Here is a 21845-nt window from a genome sequence, read left to right on the forward strand (position 1 = left end):
ATGTAACAGCCAACTGAACCCATTAAAATCAATCATTTTATTGCACAGTGGACAGATTTATCCATTTGAGGGCAACCAGTTTGAGTGTGTGATTCATGTAGGTAAAATTCCCCAAATCTGATTTTCTATTAGTTTATGCTTCTCACATTCCACTCGTTTAAAAAAAAAAATCATTACCGAATATTTTGGAATTCAGCATTTTAACATATGTAAACACTGTTCTGGTTTGAAGTATTATCTGTTACATATAGCCCTTGAAGCCTGAGTAGTTTGAATGGTAATTTTCAGTTTGCTTAACCAGTCCTCAAACTGTTACTAGTCCTCCAGAGTAGGGCCCCAACAAGGATTCTTCTGCCTGATGTTACCGGCACCAGTAGTACCAGATGAAGTTCTTCGGTTGGGAAACAAAAGAAAGCTCTGTTCTTTGATTAAAGAATGGAGAGGTGAAAGCGCCAGCTCTAGAGCACGTGCTCTGCTTACGGGCTGTGGGCGGGGCTGCTTTACAGGGACCACGTCATGGGGAGGGGTGGGGTTTTCCCTAGGCAGTCGCTGCGTGCTGCTCAGGCTCCAGCTCCTAGTGTGGGGCCCTGGGTCTCTGAGGCACACGGTTCCCCAGCTGACCTGTCGCGCTGCTTTTTCGCACTAGGAACTCTGGTCTGAAGTGCCAGATGCAAGGCTTCTACACATGGCACCCCACGAGCAAGTGAAAAAGGTTAGACTTTATTACCCAAATTGTATTTTTATTCCCTGGGAACTGTTTATGGGCTTTGCTGGTGACAAAACTTTAATAAGCATGGTGGTGCCTGATATCCTGTGGTGCTGGTGCTGATTCTGGGTCCATACCCAGAGATTCGGATTCAGTAACTCTGGGGAAAGTCTGCATTTTAATGAAATTCCCAGCAGGTTATGGAGCTGGAGGCCCAGGGAACCACACTTTGAGGAACGCTGAATTAGCATGCTTTTTACTCTAGTCCAGGAAAGTCCTACCTTAGAAGTTGTGGTCAAGCATTCCTGGTCATATGCAAGGTTGAACTGGTCATTGAGACCTATCAAAGATTTCATAATCAACAAGCAAATCAGTGTGTTGAAACTTAGCTGCCAACACCTGCAATTACAGGACAAATGTGTCGGTTGGTTCATCAACTTTCCTGTGTCAAGGCCATGGTAGTGTGTCTGAAAGTCATTGGTTGTTGATTGTTTAGCTTCTAAGTTGTGTCCGACTGTGTCTGAAAGGGGTGGCATCAAAGCCAGAGTCCTGGCCTGCCTGGCAGAGCTGCAGTGAGCTCCAGGATGCCACCTGGACAGCCCAGGCCTTTGGGTTTGGCTGGTTGGCGTTCTTATTAATTAAGGCTGTTAAGGGACTAGAGACAGACTGGGTCCACATGCTCCACTTGGTTCAAATTTGTCTCCTTTCTTCAGTTTTTCTTATGGAAAAAGAAGAGCATTGAAAAAATTATGCTCTTCCTCAGAAAGAAAGCAAACTCTCAGCACTTATTTAATCACTCATGCTGAGTGCTTTCACAAAGAATGTTGCAGTCTTCTAAATCACCTGATGGGTGGATGATTTATGATCACATTTCCACAGATGAAGAGAGGGAGGGGCATTATCTGCAGTGCGCACATGATCACACAGCTAGTGAGTGGCCATGAAGAGTGCTGACCCTTGTCCTTTGTCCTTAAAGCCAGTGCTTCGTGTTGTAAATACTATATGGACCAACTTCTTCTATTTTGACTTTGTTTTCCCTTCCCATGGGATGATCTTCAGGAAAATAGAGACGCTATCTTGGATGAATTTAAGCTTAAAAATAGGATTCATTTTTGTTGGGAGCTTCCATACTAGCAGACTTCTTAAAGCTGAATACAGAAATAAGGGTCAGCGATGAATGTGAAGACAGTTTCTAAGATAATTAACATCTGTGCTTAACTTGTTGTGGGGGAGAAAATGAGAGTGATTTGACAGGTTTGTTTCACCCGAGGGTAGGAATCTTTCACAAGCAGGTAGTCTTTTAGAAAGAGGATATAAGTGGTGACCAGAGTAGGTATTTTCCCTGTATTCTGGGTGTAGGATCTTGCTGCTGCCAGTTAACTGGTTTTATTCATCATTTATATGAGATACATATTTTGTTACATGGTTTTACTCTTCTTTTGTAATCTATCAAATATAATGCCAAATATTATCAAAGGTTTGCCTGTAATGCTGCCAGGTTTTGGCCATTCAAATTTAAAGCAAAGACCCTCTTCTGAAATGGAAATATTTCATGGAGGTTCTTTTCTCTACATTTGTATAATACAGACCATTTGGATAATTTCACAAGAGAAAGGACCAGTCTTCTTTCCTCAGAACCTGGTGGTGGCGGGGTGAATGTATGTGTGTGCGGTGGGCCAGGGTGGCTAGATGGCAGCTCTTTGCACCATGTTTTCAAGGATGTTTGTATGGTGAACAGTCTTGGAAGAAAGAGCTAATACCTTCCACTAGAACAGAGGACAGGCAAGCTGATTGTATAGGACAGAATATTAGAATTCTTTAGGCTTGGAGTTCCTTTCCTAATGCAATCCACTACATGTATAGGTCTTTTGTGTCACTGTTAGAAACAAGGCTCGGGGAACCAGTGTGAAAGTGGCAACACTCTGACTACTGCTATTGCTGTGATAGACTGTTCTTGGCTTCTGCATTAGTGTGGGTTCTCCAGATCTGCCAAGAGCCACAGTCAGCAACCTAGAGATCCAGGAGAACAAAATGTGTAAGTTCCAGTCCAAGTCCAAAGGCCTGAGAAGCAGGAATGCACATAGTGTTAGAAGTTTCCATCTAAATATGAAGGTAGGAGAAGACCAATGTCCCAGCTCAAAGGCAGAATCCTTTTATTTTATTCAGGCCATTGACAGATCAGATGGGGCCCTGCAACACTGGGGAGGTGAGTCTGCTTTACTTAGTCTACTGATACAAACATTAACTTCATCCAGGAACACCCTCACAGACACACCCAGAAATAATGTGTAACCAGGTATCTGGGCACCTCCTGCCCCAGTCAAGTTGACAGAACAAATTAACCATCAGCTTCCATGAAATTGTGGCAGGTTACTTTGTTTACTTGCAAATAGAATAAAATCTGGACCTTTCACAGCTCTTGATACATACTTTGAAAAATAATAGATTCATCAGTAGGTTCAGGTGGTGTCAGTTTGATGTGATTAAGAAATACCCATCAGCTTTTCTGCTAGGTTTAGTAGCCATTGGTGTCTATTGCTTCAATCCATTACTTTATTAGAGGTTGCAATATGGTGTCATTCTAACATTCTGTTTGTATATATTAGTGGAAATGTTTCTATAAAGAATTTTCTTTCATCAGCTGTTTGATTATGCTGAAATCCAATTTGTATAAGAAAGGCAGGATTAATTGCTAGTCCTTTCCTGTTATTTACCAATTTTAAGACAGTGTGCTAGAAATCTTCAGGGTGATCAGTATATTCATCTTCTGAGTATTATTATGAACTAATTATTTTATGTTTTTCATATTTTAATTCATTGCAGTCTTTTCATCTTCAAATTGGCCAGGTGGAACCTCTTCACATGGCTATTATACCCTTTAAACATAATATCAATAGTATTTGATAATTTTCTTTCTTTCACGCACAATGAAATGGTCCAGGAGCATCTTGCACTTTCCTGCTCTTTACTGGAATCAGTAATTTCTCCAAGTAGCCCTGATTCTTTTTGGTAGGAAATGGTCTTCAGAGAACATAATTTGGGTGGTGGTAGTGGTATTGTTTTTGTGTCTAGGCTTGTTTAATGGCTAGAAAAATATATATATATGCTGATATATTATTTATATATACATTATATAAGAAAAAAGGCATTATATTGAAATTGTAGAGTATAGAGTTTTACTGAACTTTGATTTTACATTCATCTGTCTTTTATGCTGGAAATCTTAGTTCATAATTATCTATTTGTTTTACTTGAAACATACATATGATAGTGTCAGATACTACCACTGTCAGTAAGATAATTGATATAATTGTTTTCTTCATGATTCTTTTATCCCAAAGGATAAAAAAAAAGGCTTTCACTTTATATCCCACTCAAGATGCGGAGTCAAAATGCTGTGTTTAACAGTAACTTGAAATGATTATTCTCTGTATGGTTCTGCCAATAACTTTATATTCCTTTGTTTTCAATATTTAGAGATTGTAATTTTTCAATTTTATTTTTAATTATAAAAAATAATTATGTAATTCCAAATCTGCTACCTAATACATTAAGCTATATCAAAACTTGAAGTGGTCTTTTCATACCAAATATTCACTCATTCACTCAGTAGATATTTGTGGAACAGTTGTGCTGAGTCAGTGCTGGGCCTCTAGTGTTGAACAAAACAGACAAATCTTTACCCTCATGGAGCTTGCATTTTAGCACCATGTTCAGAGAAACAACTCTCTTGACAGTCTCTGCTGTTCTTTCCTGTGCCTTCTCTTCCTGGACCCAAAGAAAAGCAAAGGCTTCTCTTCTCCAGGGGATCTGTGTAAAGCACAAGTTACGAGTGTCTGGGGTTGTTAAGGAAAAGGAAGACTTCTTTGGTTCTTTCTTATTTCTCTCCATTATATTAGTCAAGATAATTAATATTTCTGGGGCTGAGTTTATACATATGAAAATTAGGGGGAATTTTTTAAAGTGGAAAAACTGATTACCATTTCATAGTGTTTTGAAGACAAACGATGTGTATGTCATTTGTAAATATTACATAAAGATTCAAAAGGATGGGGAAACACTCCGATCTCTCCACAGAGAGAGTAACAAGGAGTTCATAGACATAGCAGCTCATCCTCTTGAATCTGGGCTAGACCTCTGACTGTTTGACCAACTGAATGTGGCAAAAGTGACACTGTGCCAGTTTGAAACCCAGTCTTTAAGAAGCTAGGAGTTTCCATTTCCTTCTTGGAATCAGTTGCCATGCCATTGGGAAGCCCAAGCAGACACGTGAAGTGATTCATACTGACAAGAAATGAAGCCCTAGGCTGACAGTTCTCAGCTGACAGTGAATGACAATTTGCCAACCATGTGAGTGAGTCACCTTGTAATGGGTCCTCCAGGACCAGTAGAAGCACCCCAAACTAATGTCATTTGGCTCACAGATACGTGGCTTTACAAAGCCCCACCCAAACTGCCAAATTGGAGCAAATAAATGACTATTTGAAACCATTACATTCTGTAGTGGTTTGATATGCAGCAATACAGAGGTAACATAACGGGTACTCATTGAGAGGTAGTTTGAATCTGGAAAAAAAGTATTTACAAGCTTAAACTTAAACAGTTTCTGCTCAGTTTGATGTAGCTATGTCTTATCAAGGATTTCTCTTAATGGATTAGCATTTAGATTGAGAAACTGAGACAGTGACTGTCACCCCAAATTTAAAGATTTGTGACCCTGGTAATACTTTTTCTAGTCTGTATCTGCTACAATCTCCCTATTCCTAGTTTTTGAATTTCCATTCTCTTTTGCTAATGGTCATTTTTATTATCATTAGAAGCATATCTCTTCATAAGTCATAGTTCTTTTATTCTTTAAACTTTTTGTTTTGTATTGGGGTGCAGCCATTTAACAATATTGTGGTAGTTTCAGGTGAACAGTGAAGGGACTCAGCTATATATGTACATGTATCCATTCTCTCCCAAACTCCCCTCCCATCCGGATTGCCATATAACATTGAGCAGAGTTCTCTGTGCTATACGGTAGGACCTTGTTGGTTATCCGTTTTAAATATAGCAGCGTGTACAGTCAACCGTAAGTTTGTTCTATGAGTCTCTGTTTTGTAAGTTCACTTGTATTATTTCTTTTTAGATTCCACATATAAGGGATGTCATACAATATGTCTCTTTCTCTGCCAGCATAAGTCATGGTTCTTAAAGGTGAATTCTCATTAGCTACTTTTCATTTATCTAAAAAACTTTCAGCTCATTTATATCTGTGTTAATGTTTTAAATCAGCTCTGCAGTGGATTGATTTATCACCCTAGAATCAGATGTCCATAAGAGATTTCAAAAATCCTCTGGTCATCCCACCCCTAAACAAATAAATACACATTTGATTTCCCAGTATTGACAAGGATGATCCTCACATGCAGGGTAAAGGAAAGAGATAGCAGAGAAGCCCAGTAGATTCTTAACAGGAAATAGGGATGGGGAGAAATTAAAAATGGGAGTAGGGACAGGAGACTAAATAGTGGGACAGACTCTGGTATTAGAATTTGGTGAGTGATACCCACAATGTGCATCTTTCCCTGACACGTTCACAGCCTGTGCTGGGGTTCTCTGTGCAGTCCTGAGGATCGTGTCATGTGTCCACCTTTATGAGTTCCCAGTCTATTAGTGATTAGATAGTATTTAAAAGCATTGGTATGCTGTGTTTGTCAGGAAAGAAGCCAAAAGCTAGATAGCAGGAACTTTGCAAAGAATAATGGAAAATCTGAAGCCAGCTCAGAACAAGATGAAAGGTCAGGGCCTGATCTTTTGATCTGTTTTCCAGAGATGGGGAATAAGGAATTTCTGGCAGCTGACTCAAACCCCAGTGAGGAACATGAGCAGTAAAAAGAAATGCTGGAGTCAGGTGAGAGGACTGGAAGCAGAAATGCTAGAAAAATATCTTCACTGTCTCCCGACTTTTGTGATTAATTTCACTTAAAAACAAAACCAAAAAAGTGTTAAGGAGTTTTGGGAACGCATATAATGAGAATGGCCAGCAGAGGGCCTTTAGACGAACATGAACACTTTACTATTCAAGTGGAATCTTTGAGCTTTGATTCTCCTCACTGCTGGATTTTTTTTTTTTTTTTTTTAAGAAAGTGAAAAAAAGAACCTCACATTTTATTGGGAAATAGTTGCAAAATTCTTCAGCCTCGGTGTTTGTCAGTGACATCGCTGTTAGCAATCTCCATTTCTTGGAGGACAAGGTGCTTCAGTGGAAGGTCAGCAGGTGGCAAACCTCTACAACCCTTAGACAGAGGCCTGCAGTGGGCAGCTCTTGTTCTAGAGAAATATTTGGGGTTTGTGCTTCTTCTGGAGGGATGGGTGGTGTCAGTGGTATGTGTATTTGTTACATTGTAAAACGCACTGAATGAAAAATAAGTTTCTTTTCAAATAATTGTGAAGGCATTTGCCAGTTAAGCTAAATCAGTTGGTATAAAATCAGTTGGTCAGCCAGTCAGTCCTGAAGGTCATCTGTGAGTGCTGTGGTTATTTCTGTCCCTGTGGGAGAGAGGGTAGAATAGAAGATTCCTAAATTCCCCTTCAGTTCTGGTAGTCTGTGGTTGGAGATGGTCAGCCTTGACCTAAGTCCTACCTACTCTTAATGTCTTATGATCTGGAAGCAGATGTATAGCGTTCCTAATTCTACATGGTGTGATAAGACTTCAATTAGATTTTTGGAAGAAAATTCTGAGAGCAAATGTTGAAGAATAACAGGAATATTTGAGTAAGTCCATTGGAGTGCAAAACATAGAAGGTTGTAAAATCACCTTTTGTTTCTTTACTGAAAACTTGGATTCAGTGTTAACTCTTTTTCATTGCTCAGATTCTCAAGATTTTAAGTTTATGCTGATAAATTCTGGGGGAAAATTATTTCTTCATTTGTTCTCCTGGAGAGTCATTTTCTAGTTAAAAGGCAACACAGTAGTCCCTTCTTCTCCAAGGCTTTTGCTTTGCGTGGTTTCACCTGTGGTGGCGGTGGTTTAGTTGCTAAGTCGTGTCCAACTCTTGTGATCCCATGGACTGTAGCCCGCCAGGCTCCTCTGTCCATGGAATTTTCCAGGCAAGAATACTGGTGTGGGTTTCCATTTCCTTCTCCAGGGGATCTTCCAGGGATTGAACTCGGTCATCTGCATTGCAGGCAGATTCTTTACCCATTGAGCCGCCAGAGAAGCCCATGGTTTCACTTACCTGTAATCAACAGTGGTTTGAAAATTTTAAGTGGAAAATTCCAGAAATAAACAATTTATAAGTTTTAAATTGTGTGCCATTTTTAGTAGTGTGGTAAAATCTCATACCAGTCCAGCTCCTTCCTGCTCAGGATGTGAATCATCCCTTTGTCCAGCATGCTCCACCTGTTAGTCATTTATAGCTGTTTTGATTGACTCTTAAGGTATCACAGTGCTTGTGTTCAAGGAAACCTTATTTTACTTGATAATAGCTCCAAAGAGCAATGGTAGTGATGCTGGCAATTTGGTTACACCGAAGGGAAGCTGTAAAGTGCTTCCTTTATGCAAAAAAGTAAAAGTTTTCAACTTAATAAGAAAAAAAATCATATACTGAGATTGCTGAGATCAGTAGTAAAAGCAAATTTTCTGTCCATGAAATTGCAAAGATGAAAAAAGAAATTTGTGCTAGTTTTGCTGTCATGCTTCAAACAAGTGTGTATAGGGAGATATATATATATAAAATGATTAGGCATTATTCACATTTTCAGGCATCCCGAAACTGGGGGTCTTGGGACTATCCCCCATGGATAAGGAGAGACTACTGTGCATTGTTTTCAGAACTAATAAGCACCTAAAAACTCCTCTCATTCTCTTCTACCACTATTAAGTTGTTCTTGGATAGGATCATACCATTGCTATGCTTTTCACCTGTGTGATGTGTTAGGAAAGTAGCCAGTCCCTAAGCGTTTATCTGTAGTGCATATCTGCTGCTTTTATTCAGCATCTTTGAATCTGTCCTTTGGTAAGCTACTCATCTCAATTTCATGTGACTCTGTGAGGCTCTCAGTCATCTGGACTTGCTTTTCCAAAGAGTGGCGGTGTGATTCAGTGTGGCTATCATTCCTTTTGGGGATTTGAGTTTAATACAGGTGGGAAGGGGGAGGTTCAATATGATCTTTTGTTTCTGCCCTTGCTAAACTGGGTAGATATATAACTTTGGCTGCTAATGCTGCTGCTGCTTATTCTATACTCTGAAATTTACTTTGTGGTAACTCCACATTGGTTCATGTAAGCACGGTATACCTTGTTTCACCCTTTTACTTTTCACTTTTCTGTGACTTTAAAGTTTGTTTCTTGAAGACAGCATAGAATTGGTTCTTGCTCTTTTATTAAATCTGACCATCTTTGCATTTAAATAGTGCTTTTGATCATTTACATTTGATTATTGATATAGTTGGATTTAAATAGGGCACCTTGGCTTTTGGATCTACTTTATCTTCTGTTTTGTCCATCTTTTCTTTCTTTTTGGTCTTATTTTTAATGATTTGATTCTATCTGCTCTTATTGGTGTATTTTCCTCTCTTTGTAATGGTTGTCATAGTATGCTTATAATATACTTATTTATATATCACGGTCTACCTTTTAGTAATATTAAGTCACTCATGTACAGTGGAAAAGCTGTTACAGTTGCAGTATGCTTCCATATCCTCTTTCCTGGCCTTTATTTTGTTGTCAATACATGTAAGACACACATTTTATGTATATATGTAAAAATATATGTAAGTAAAATGTAACATTTAACATATAAAATGTATGTAAAATAAACCTCATAACACATTGTTGTTTTCTTTAGTCAATTAACTTTTACAGAAGTTCTAAAAATTTTTTTAAAGTATTTTATATTTACCCACATTATTTACCATTTTTAGTGCTCATCATCCCTTTGGGTAGATCCATAATTCCTTCTGATAGCATTTTCCTTCTGCCTAAAAACTTGGACATTTTTCTCAATGCTGGTCAGCTGATGATGAATTCTTTGAGCTTTGAATGTCTAAAATAGTCTTCATTTTGCCTTCGTTTATGAAATATATTTTCTCTGGGTATAAAATTCTAGGTTGACGGGTTTTTTTCCTTTTAATACTTTAAAGATGTTACTGTTCTCTGGCTTGTATAGTAGACAAAAAGTCTACTGCTATCTTTGTTCCTCTGTATGTCCTGTCTTTTTTCTAAGGAAGGGAAATTATTAGGTCCATCTTTCATGTTTTTCCCCTTTATTCAACACTCTTGAAAATTTCCTTGGACAAATTTTTTAGCTCAATGAGTCTTTGATGTCAGTTATGCAGCTCATTTATTAAGCAACTTTTTTTTTTAATTGTATTTTACATTTTCAGGATTTTGTATTGTCTTTTTCATCTGTTTGTAAACACTTGCTTTTGTCAGCCTGTTTTATTTCTGTAAATTTAATATTTTTATTTTAAAGTTCTTTGTGTTTGTAATGCTGCATTGAATGTCTTTATATTCAAATGTTTACATGTTCATATCTTTAAGAATTTATCCTATAAATAGAACACTGGGTCAGGGAGAATAAATAACTTTAAATACTTTCTTGGAAGCTTCTATTATTAGTTTGCTTCCTGGAAAAGTAAAATCATTGCCATGATCAGCCATCTATCCATTACTCCAAAATAACAGTAACTGAGTGTGTATGATATATATGGCATATGACAGGAATGTCTGTTTTGCTGCACCTTGCAATGATTCAAATTGTACTGATCATCTCCCCATTCTACTCCGTGGTATATTCTGTTGCTCTTTCAGATCTCCTTGAATACATTTTGCCACTTGGTGTGCCCTTTCTTTGGGACAAATTGCTTTCACTTTCAATGACCCTCACCTGAGACTTATCTTCAGTCTGCTTTGGGCTAGTGGAGCTCATTGCCCCCATGGGCAGAGGGCTAGGGGTGCCAGGCAATTGCTCCACACCAGGGAATACTTAGCCAATGACTGGAGGTTACAGGATTATGAAGAGTTTCCTGATATCAGTCTCAACAATTCAGATCTCAATCATACTTCAGGGTCTCCTGTGAGATAAGTTACCTTCCTCAGAACTTTGCCTGAAATTGCACCTTTACTTGGGTTCTCCCCATTCCATGTCCTGGTTCCCCACTCCCTTATTAACTTTTTCTGGGATTTCTTCTTAAAAAATACTGCTACTGCTGCTAAGTTGTTTCAGTCGTGTCCGACTCTGTGTGACCCCACAGACGGCAGCCCACCAGGCTCCCCCGTCCCTGGGATTCTCCAGGCAAGAACACTGGAGTGGGTTGCCATTTCCTTCTCCAATGCATGAAAGTGAAAAGTGAAAGTGAAGTCACGCAGTCATGTCTGACTCTTTGTGACCCCATGGACTGCAGCCTACCAGGCTCCTCTGTCCATGGGATTTTCCAGGCAAGAGTACTGGAGTGGCATGCCATTGCATTAACTTGCACTCAAATCACTTCAGGATTTGTTTCTGGGAAACTGACCTAAGATATGCTCCAATCTCACTCTACTATAAATACTGTTAATTTGGAGTCTCTTGTCATATTTTTTTCTCTTTCTTCTACAACATATATAAACATGAAAATAAAGTTATAAATTATACATATTATTCTGTAATTCACCTTAGTTTTTTCATTTAGTAATATATCATGGATGTCTAAGCAATCCATTAATTCTCTATATTAAATGTTAAATTGATTTTATTGAGGTTTCATACTATAATTTTTCAACCCATGCCTCCTGCATTGGCAGATGGATTCATTGGCACTGAGGCACCTGGGAAGCCCCACTTCTTGGCTTAGAAGCAAGTGTTTTAGAAGAAACTGAGAGAAGGAAGCTTAGCTGAGGAACTGGTGTGGGGCCTTCTTCCTGGCCTCTCCTTTGGTGTGAAAATGGGAGATGGGATCATGTAGAGACTCCAGGCAGATTTTCATTCAGAGGACCTTACTGGGGCCATTCTAACTGCTGTCCATGCTCTGTTCAGAGTTAAATATTTTGACTACCATTGCTGCCTTCAGGAAGATTTGTTGATTTAAAAGTGGAAAGCTACATCTCTGTGGAGTGGAGAGAAACACATATTTGAGGGACGTGCTTTTTATGAAAAATAATAAAAATTATGAACCTGATTTGAAGCAACATCTGGGTGCTGTAGCAGAGTAATAATGGCAACAAGATATGTTTCAATAGAAAGGGCTTGCACCCCCAAGCCTTGACTCCCACAGGAACTGCAAGGAATAGGTGAAAAAATTTCCAAGGCCTCCAAAGAAGCCTGGGAGGGAGTTGAGAACTGAAAGCCTTGGGGACTCCTTTGCACAGTATGTGGAATGGACAGCCCATCCCAGGGACTGTGTAGAAAATGTAGTTGATTCTTGGTGGATGAGTAGCACCTTTCAAACTGAGGTGGGGCCCAACAGCAGGAGACCACCACAGGGCTTCCTCATAAGCAGTCACTGTACAAGGCCAGTGCCAGAGTATGGCAGGAAGTAACGTAGATGGAGGTTTGGGATTGGGGTGCACACTAAGGACAGGGAGGTCGATGCTCAAGATCATCAAGATGCTTATCTTTCGGTCAAGGCTGGAGAGGATGGAGGACAGTACTGATGAGATATTCCTCATACTCCTCAAGGGTGAGGCCATAAGCAGTCCTGTGCTTCTTCCCCCAAACATGGAGCCTGGCTGGGGAGAGAGAGAGGGGAGTGGAGGGGAAAACCTTAAGTGAACGCAGAATTTTAAGACACAAGTGGTTGAAGTCCTTTGAACTGCTGAGAGGACAGTGATGGGAACGGGAGCTTGAGAGCTAGAGTTAGAGAAAGAAATCATTCTGAAACAGTATATCCTGAGACATTCCCTTACGATTAGTGAACCCATGATTCGTCCTTGAACTTTTGACTTTGCATACTGATATTTTTATTTCTGTTGGCTAACTTCTGAGAAATGGTTTGCAAAAACTGCTGATTTTTAAATATATCTTTTATCTAGATACCTAGTTTTCATTCCATTATTCACTCTATGTGTTTTTCAGCTGATTCCTTTGGGTAGTCTAGGCATATAATCACATCATTTGTGAATCATGGTAAATCTTTTCATAATTCCATAGTTATGTACTTCTAGCTTTTGTTTCATGTCTTGTACAGACCAGACTTCCAGAACCACAGATTTTTTCTTATTTTATTCCTAATTTCAATAAGAATAAAACTGCTAGTTATATAACATGTACAGAGAAGTTATTAGGTATTAGGTGCTGTTCCAAGCACTTGACATGTTATGATCTTATTTCTGTCACAGCAACACTGTGAGGCAGGCACTATCATAATCTTCCTTTTACAATGAGAAGGCTGTAGCCAGAGAGGTTAAATAACTGACCTAAGGCAGGAAGTGGCAGTGCTGGCATGTGAATTCAGACTCTAGAGCCCAATGGTCTTTACCTCTAGAAAGGTGTACTGGGAAATGTTTAGCAACTAGCGCTCTGGAAAAGAAAAGTCCTGTTTCATAACATTTGCCAGTTTTTGTGGTGTAACTACTCCCATCAAGGTTGATGTGGTATCACTGAATATGGGTTTGAGAAGAGATCCTCATAATACCTGCTGGGAACCATAACTGGCCACACTCAGCAACTCAGCCCTCCACAGCCTCTAATAATGCATCGTAAGGCAAGGAGGAGACTGCTGTGTAAGCTTTCTTTAGGCTAAGATTCTCTGGCCTTAAGGAACAGAAATCAGGTGGAACTGACCCAAGCTGAAGGTGAATTTACTATAAGGATACAGTCTCAGAAGGAAGGACAAGAGGCAGCAGGGCCTTAGGAGGGCTGGGAATGAGGGACGGATGTGCTGTTGGGTCTCAGTGGATCCCTTGTCTCTGATTCTGTCTACTGCAGCACCTGTGTTCCTGAATCTCTGGCCCACAGAGCAGAACACTACTATGCATCACTCCTGAATGTACTCAGGTTTTGGCATCAGCAGAAACTGAGACCCTCTCTGACTGGCTCAGCTGGGCCAAGGGTGAGCCCAGAAAGTCAGCTATGGCCACATGGCATTTGTGTTGGCCATAGTCTGTTTGCCTCTGTGCATGATCACATCAGAGATGTCAGTCTAGACTGGAACCAGCCCCTGCTTTCTCTAAATTCTGTTACATTTAATACTCATCATCACACCATGATTTTCTGGGGCTCCTCATCAACTATGTTTTGACAAGCTTTCTGAGATTTTTCCCTGTCAGGCAACTTTGCTGACTCAGCCATTCCAGCCTTCTTGTTCGTCCTTGAAAATGACAACCTTATCTCACCTCAGAGCTTTTTTTACTTGCTCTCATAGGTTTTCCCATGGCATCTACCCTCACTTCATTCAAATCTCTTCCTCAGAGATTCTAAAACTGTGGGTCAAATCCATTTCACCTGTCTTTACTAATCAAGGTCATCATCACTTCTGCTACAAAAGACTTGCCTATTTTCCTCATAGCCTGTTTTTCCAAGAACTTATGGTCAGCTGTGCCTAGTTCAAGCCGAGTCAGTCAGAACTAAATGGGACCGGTGATCCTCCAAATGGGTATGTGCCAGTGTCCTTTAGCCATTAGAGGGCTGAAAACTCCATTCTTAGATCCTGCCAAGTGCTTACATACTTGAATGTACCAAGGCCTGTGGCTTAGTTACACCTGTGCAGAACAACAATTACAGAAACTTTTTCTAGTCACCTTCCCCATGCTCTCCATTCCTCAGACCACCCAGCTACTTTAATCTTTATCTCATAAATACCAGCGCCCCTTGCCTTCAGGGAGGCAGATTTAAACTTGTTCACCTATCTCGGCTGCCTTGAGAATAAACCCTCTCTTTGCTGCAAACCTTGTTGTCTCAGTGTCTTGGCTTGAACAAACCTGGTTCCCTAACAAGTCCCTCCCTGAGCATCCTGCCTGAAACAGTCCGTTCCATTGCCTATCCTCAGATCTGCTTTACTTTCTTCATAATGCTTGATGTTACCTGAAATTGTATTGTGTTATTTGACTCTTTGCTCAGAGTCTCCCCATTGAACGTAACCCATGGGTCCAGGGATTTTTGTCTTGTTTATGGCTGTATTTTCAGCCTCTGGAACCATGCTTGGCATCCGATAGACACTTAAAACCTACTAGCTGAATGCTTGATTAAGTAAATGAATGAATTGCAGACTTATTATGAAGTACACATTTAAAAATAAACCTTAACTCTTGACTTTGTTTTTAAATATATTTTTATTTTGTACATATTGAGTATTCCTTTAAAAATGAGACATAATTCAGATTTTTAATGGCCTCATCTTCCCTAATCTACCCCTTAGCCTATTTTCTCCCAAGCCCTCCCCAAAGTATTCTAAATTAGCGAGATTCTGTAGTAATATGTGGAAATAGGCTCTTGTTGTTCATTTGAGAGAAAAAACAGTTGACTTTAATTATGATTTGATGATCAGCAGGCTTTCCTGGTCGGATGAAGGCAATGGCAATCCACTCCAGTACTCTTGCCTGGAAAATCCTGTGGACAGAAGAGCCTGGTAGGCTGCAGTCCATGGGGTCGCTAACAGTCGGACACAGCTGAGCTACTTCACTTTCATGCATTGGAGAAGGAAATGGCAACCCACTCCAGTGTTCTTGCCTGGAGAATCCCAGGGACGGGGGAGCCTGGTGGGCTGCCGTCTATGGGGTCACACCGAGTCAGAAACGACTGAAGCGACTTAGCAGCAGCAACAGCAGCAGCAGGCTTTCCTGGTAAGAAGGGAATAAAGAGCTGATATCTTTATGAAGGCATGAGGAACTGGTGTTTTTCTGTCTCTAATGGCTCTGTGTGAACAGAAAAGATTATCTTTTTTGTTTACAAAACTATTTCATAGGTGAAGAAGAGTCATCTTCAATTAACTCCCTGTACAGTAACTCAGAATTATCATCAAAATAGATAGATGAACAAGAATGACCCTCTGCACAAAAAAATAATAATAATTGAGTAAAAACACATTTTCAAAAGCATCCCCAAAAGACTTCTCTTTCTCATGAAAAATTCAGAGCAAGAATGTTATTTTCCTAAGAGAAAGCATGTATTTGGCCATAGACAAGCCTTCCCCAGCTCCCCTCAAAGCTGAGATTTTCTGTTGGAGAAAATTGACAACTTTGCCTTGAGGCTTAATTTTATAGCTTTTACCAGCAGTGGCAGCTGTGTTTACTGATGGCCCTGCACTGCCCCTGAACAAATTCAAGATTAAGTAAAGGATTGCTGTTTTCAGGCAATTACCAACAAAACGAACAACCTCTTACTGTGTGTGAAGCTCCAGGCCTCATGTCCTTACCTTTAAAAATTACCTCAAAAGCTACTGCTTTTAAAGATAGAAGTTGGTGTATCTGCTGCAGTAGCATGGTGATACCAGTGAAGCTGTGGTTTTCAGCCTTAGCTGCATGTTAGATTCATGGGGAGGAGCTTAAAAATGGAGACACCAACCTAGTGCCAGAGCTCTGGTGGGCCCATGAGTCCTTACTTTTTGCTACGTGTTTGGTCACTTGCCAGGTGCTTCCAGCACCGGCTCTGAGAACCACCACTCTCTGGTCCAGGCCACAGTGCACCCCTGAGTTCCATCCTGGATGGGGCATTCGGGGGGGTTGCTCACTGATCCTGCTCCCAGGCCAAGTTGTAAAGACAGTTAAGTTTGCCTTTACTCTCTCATCTGCCTCTCTGTGCCCCTCACTCCTGGAAACTTCCCCTCCTGACTTGTTTCTCAGTGCTCTTATCCTGCCCTATGCCCACAGTTAAGCACCTGGGCTCCGATGCATTTCTTTTTAAAAGAAAGCTCATACCTTTTCTAGTGCAGTAGTAGTCTGCTCCAACACCAAAAAACAAGTAACTGAAAAGAAATGTGGAACACTACAGAAAGTCACTGGTGAGCTGAGGTAAAATTAGGAAGAGGAGGGAAGTGAAGTGCTCCTGACTCGCATCAGGTCCCTTCTGGTAAGCAACAGTCTGCTCAAAAACACGCTGTTCTGCTGGGTGATCCTGGAAGGTTAGTTAACCTCTCAGTGCCTCAGTTTCGTCATCTATAAAACAGGGGTAACCCACAAAATTGTCGTGAGGACTATATATGAAAAGCATCTGGAGAGTTCTTGACCCATGGTAAACAGTGCACATTAGCAATGATTAATATCACTGTTATTATAATTTAAAATTCTTGAATTTAAGATTGGGTGAGAATTCCACACTGAGCAGGCAAATAAACAGAGAAAGCATCATGATTTATTTCTTTTGCTGCTAACATTCTCTGAAGTTCAAGAAATACTTTGAGCCATGTTATCCTCACCAGTACACATATGTGTCTAGTTCCCGTATCTCAAGACAATGTCTAATTTATGCTATCGATTTAGTTGTATAAATTCCAAGATCTAGGGGAAAAACTCTGCACCTGAAACTAACTAAATTGTACTTCAATTAAAAAAAAAAAGGTTCTTACTTTTCCAAAAAGGCTGAGTGGTCAAACAATCTATGCATTCCTTTGTAGGAAATATGCTTTATACCTACCAAAGAAAAAGTATACTACTTGCAAAGAACTGGGAGTAAAAATGCCCAGAGATGACCTAATTAATTGACTTCTGTCCTTGGAAGAAATATGAGTGTGTGTCCCCTGACATAGAAGTTTTCATCTTCTTAGTGACTGATCTGAATGTACTGAATGTCAAAGTTAGAGGGTGTTCTCTCTACTATTTTTGTTTTGTAAGTTTCCTAGAGAAAGCTTAAAAGAGAATTTTTCTTTCACTTTGTTTTAAAGTTCACTGAATTCTTAGAGGCTTCTGGATGCTTAAAATATTTTTAGGTGTTGCTAAAAGTGGAGTCTAGTTTTATACAAAAGAAGTTCTTGAAATTGCCTGAAAATTTCCTTTGCAGGGGGGCCTTTAGATAGCGCAAGGGATTCTAGTGATGGAACTGCTCTGTGTCTGATCATGCTGTTGCTCACATGAATCCATACATGTGATAAAACTGCACAGAAATAAATACACACACACACATGAGTGTATTAACTGGTAAAATCTGAATAGAGCAGATTGTTTAAAAGGTTAAAAAATCTAATTTTTGAGAATATAACTTTTGGATTGAACACTTCTAAGTGTCCTTTTGTAAATTTCTAAGGTCTATATCATAATCTAAGAGATCTCCATTTAATTTTGAGCTTTAATTCACAGTGACCTTCCACACTTAACATTTTTTTATTGTTGTTCAGTTGCTAAGTTGTGTCCAATTCTTTGCTACCCCACGGACTGCAGCATGCCAAGCTCCTCTGTCCTCCACTACCTCTGGAGTTTGCTCAGATTCATGTCCATTGAGTCCATGATGCTATCTAACCATCTCATCCTCTGCCACCCCCTTCTCCTTTTGCCTTCAATCTTTCCCAGCATCAGGGCCTTTTCCAGTGAGTCAGCTCTCCGCATCAGGTGGCCAAAGTATTGGAGTTTCAGCATCAGTCCTTCCAATGAATATTCAGGGTTGACTTCCTTTAGGATTGACTGGTTTGATAGCCTTGCTGTCCAAGGGACTCTCAAGAGTCTTCTCCAGCACCACAGTTTTAAAGCATCAGTTCTTCGGCATGCAGCCTTTTTTATGGTACTGCTCTCACGTCCGTACATGACTACTGGAAAAAACCATAGTTTTGACTATATGGACCTTTGTCAGCAAACTGATGTCTCTGCTTTTTAATATGCTGTCTCGGTTTGCCATAGCTGTTCTTTCCAAGGAGCAAGTATCTAATTTCATAACTTTACATTTTTCCTATAACCTCTTTGTTATGAGATAAAAAGTTTATAACTCACAAGAAAGTGACTTAAGTGAGCTTAGTGTCTAATGCAGCATCCTGTGATTTTCTTTAGAAAGTCATTTTTATTTCTATTAAATCTACTCTCTCATCTGTTTGTTTTAGAAGATATGATTTGCTTTTAAAGATATGGTGGGGTGCCATGTCTCAAAGGTGTACCCCAGTAGACCACACTTCAGAATTGCTGCCCTGCATAGCCCCTTTATCATTGCCTGTGACCTGGCCTATGACTTGCAGTAGTCAACAGAGTGTGGGGTCCATGATCAGATTAGAGTTAAGATTGGCAGCTTTTTCTCCCTCCTCTGGGAACATCTGCTTTTGGGAGCCCTGGGCTGACATAAAAGCAAATTCACTACCCTCCAGGAGAGAGCACTCGGGAAATCCATGTAAGGAGGCTCTGGGATGATACAGCGTGGGGGCGAACTCCAGCTGTGTCAGTGTCCTTGTTGAGTTTCCAGATGACTCCAGTCCTACCTGCCATCCAGCTTCCATGGCATGGAAGGCTTCAAAGGAGACCAACAGAAGAACCACCCAACTGAGCCCAGCAACCCACAGAAAAGTGGGACAATAAGTGGCTGCTAGTTAAGTCCCTAAGTTTTGAGGCAGTGGGTTATATGGTACTAATATATTAACAATCTATCTCGCACCTTTAATCTTAGGATTTCAAATGAAAAGAAAGTGAATTGGTGTTTTTAGAATAATTCATATACTACCTTGAGGAATTTTTAAAGGAAAGAAAGCTTCCAATACATTCAGTAACTAATTAGTGAATAGTATTAACTATTATTATTCTTAATCAAAAAACTCATCAAAATGTTGGATTCTTTCTGTCCTGGTCCTCACCAGTGCTCTTTTTTTTTTCTCTACTTTCCCCAACTCATCTGAGTCAGAGCTGGAGCTGTCCCAGAGAAGCTCTCCCCGGGCCTCCTGTTCATGGAGCCATATTTCCATTTTGCCAATTTTCCTGGGACAGTGGTCATTCCTTGCTTGATGTTCCAGAAAGTCTGCATTCTGTGTATTTCCTACAAAGAATTGAAAGTCCATTTAATTTATTTTTACCCCGGACTGATGTATTTGTTTAAGCTTGGGTTTTTATGAATACAAAATAATCTACACACCCACACACACATATATACATAAAGGATTTCACCTGGTGTTTCTGTAAGCATGTAAAATGTTTTTCTTGCTATTTATAAAACTTTCTAATCTTCTGAAAATCACAAGATGGTACAATACACTTTTGTATACTCCAGCTCATCAACATTGTGTCACAATATGTATATGTGTATACACACACACACACACGTATCTTGAGCTGAGCCACTTGAGAGTTAGTTGCAGAGTCACTTCCTACCAAAATTAGGCACCACAAATCCCCTAAGAAGATGGGCAATTTTCCTGTATAATCACAATACAATTATTACACTTAGAATATATGACATTGATAAAATGCTGTTTTCTAATATCTGGTCTGTATTCAAATATCCATGCTTATCCCAGTAATGCTCTTTGTAACTATTTTTTGTTTGCCTGTTTGCCTTTTATTTTTTGAGTACAGGATCTAATCTAGGAATATGTGTTGCATTTTCTTATCGGTTAGTCTCCTTTAATTCAAGAACGTTCTCCCATCCTTTTCCTTCCTTTCCACACTCCTTTCTTCTCTCTCCATCTCTTCCCCTCCTCCTTTTTCTCCTCCTTGTTTCTTGCTCCCCGCTCCCCACTTTCTTACTGATTTTCCCCCTCCTCTTCCTGGATGTTTTCTTCCTCCTCTTCATTACCTTCCTTTTTCCTAACACAGACATTTGAAAGAACACAGGGTCAATTATTTGGTAGAATGACCCTAAATTTAAGCTTTCTCTGATTGTTCCCTTGTGATTAACTTAAGGTTAAATTGTTTTGGCAAGAGTATTGCACGGATGATGTTGCCTGGAGCTACTTATTGAACATCTACTATGTCCTAGGCACACTATTCCATTTTCCTAACCCTCAATCAGCTCTGCCTTCACATCAGATTTAATTATGGAGACGTTCAGAAACACAGTAGCCTGGGTTGCATCCCAGACCTACAGAACTAGAGAGCTCAAAGGGTCAGGCATTTATTTTACCATCTATTCTTTGGGGAATAGATTTATTTTTTGGTGTTGGATTTTACACATATATGTCTTTACTTCTGCTTTTTTTTAAAGTAGTACCTAATACTCTTTTAGAATGCACTTCAGAACAGCACACACAGCCTTATTCAAAGAAAGATTTTAAGGAAAAAAAAAGTCTTAATGACCATTTTCAAATTTGGAAAATCATTCTAGGTCAAACTCCAGATTTCCCCCTATGGCAGAATCAGGCACAACTTTCTAGATATTTTCTGAATGATCATTGTTTATCAAATCTTATGGCATATTTTATTTAAGCCCTTGATGTCTGAAATTGCATATTTTTACAAAGGATAATCAAACATTTCAATGTGAGGATTCACACCTTATGATTCACGAGTTTCCTTTCAGCCTCACTGAGGGGCTGCCCTGTTCTCCCCTTGAATGTTGTACTTACGAGCACTGTTTATATACATAGCAGTGACAGAAAGCTAGAGTTAATTTATGCCTGCAGCCCTAATCTGTCTCCTGAAATACACATTTTTTTTTTTTTGTATAACTGGACTCCTCCTCTTTGTCTCCTGGCGATATGTTGGCTTCGTCTTCTTTTTCTGTCTTACACCTGCCTCTTCTCCTTGTTACCCTAGCCTATGGTCCTGCCTTTGCCCCAGCACCTCCTGGCCACCTCACTGTCTCCATGCCCTACGTATAATTCACCACCAGGTGTTCACCACGCCTCTAGAGCCATCTCCAGTCACTCTCTATCTGAATCTCTCTTCTCTAACTGGTGGCTACATATCTTGTATCTTGCTCTTTCTCTCGCTCCTCATTGTCACCCTTCTCTCCTGGTCCAGACACCATCTCTGTCTTGCACTACTGCTGTGTACTTCTAACCTGTCTCCCCACATCCTTTTGCATTCCTCTCCCATCCATTCACCACAGTTCAAACAGAGTAATATTGAAAATACAAACCTGTTAGTTCACTAAACTGCCCTTTCAGTGGCTTCCCATTGAATCTTAAGATAGAGTTCAAAGTCTTTATTTGACATGATTTATAAGACCCTGCATGCACTGGTCTCTCACTATGCCTCCAGAACCATCTCCAGTCACTCTCCATCTGAATCTCTCTTCTCTAACTGGTGTCTAGAATCTGGCAGCCTCCTTCCCACCCAAGGGCGTTTGTACATGCAGATACTGACCACAGTTTTGGATGTCACAGCACTTGGAC

At 39.9% G+C, this 21845-nt stretch overlaps 1 protein-coding gene and 1 long non-coding RNA gene across 3 annotated transcripts in view; one reads left to right on the plus strand and one right to left on the minus strand.

The window, feature by feature from the left end:
- The first annotated feature begins 493 nt into the window (after positions 1 to 493).
- The window catches only part of LOC129621590 (uncharacterized), a 130176-nt gene continuing 108824 nt past the window's right edge, over positions 494 to 21845 (plus strand). The window contains exon 1 of the long non-coding RNA XR_008699495.1: positions 494 to 712. This is a non-coding gene — a long non-coding RNA (uncharacterized LOC129621590). The remainder of the gene's footprint in view (positions 713 to 21845) is intronic.
- The window catches only part of CCDC198 (coiled-coil domain containing 198), a 33426-nt gene continuing 26542 nt past the window's right edge, over positions 14962 to 21845 (minus strand). The window contains exons 6-7 of one of the 2 annotated variants that reach the window (XM_055538179.1): positions 19371 to 19549; positions 14962 to 15450 (exon numbers count right to left, since the gene is read on the minus strand). In XM_055538179.1, coding sequence (XP_055394154.1) covers positions 15400 to 15450; positions 19371 to 19549 — 230 coding nt within the window. In that variant the 3' untranslated portion in view covers positions 14962 to 15399. The remainder of the gene's footprint in view (positions 15451 to 19370; positions 19550 to 21845) is intronic. The other variant, XM_055538180.1, reaches the window with a different exon arrangement.

The sequence above is a fragment of the Bubalus kerabau genome, chromosome 10, assembly GCF_029407905.1.
Source record: "Bubalus kerabau isolate K-KA32 ecotype Philippines breed swamp buffalo chromosome 10, PCC_UOA_SB_1v2, whole genome shotgun sequence".
NCBI lineage: Eukaryota > Metazoa > Chordata > Mammalia > Artiodactyla > Bovidae > Bubalus > Bubalus kerabau.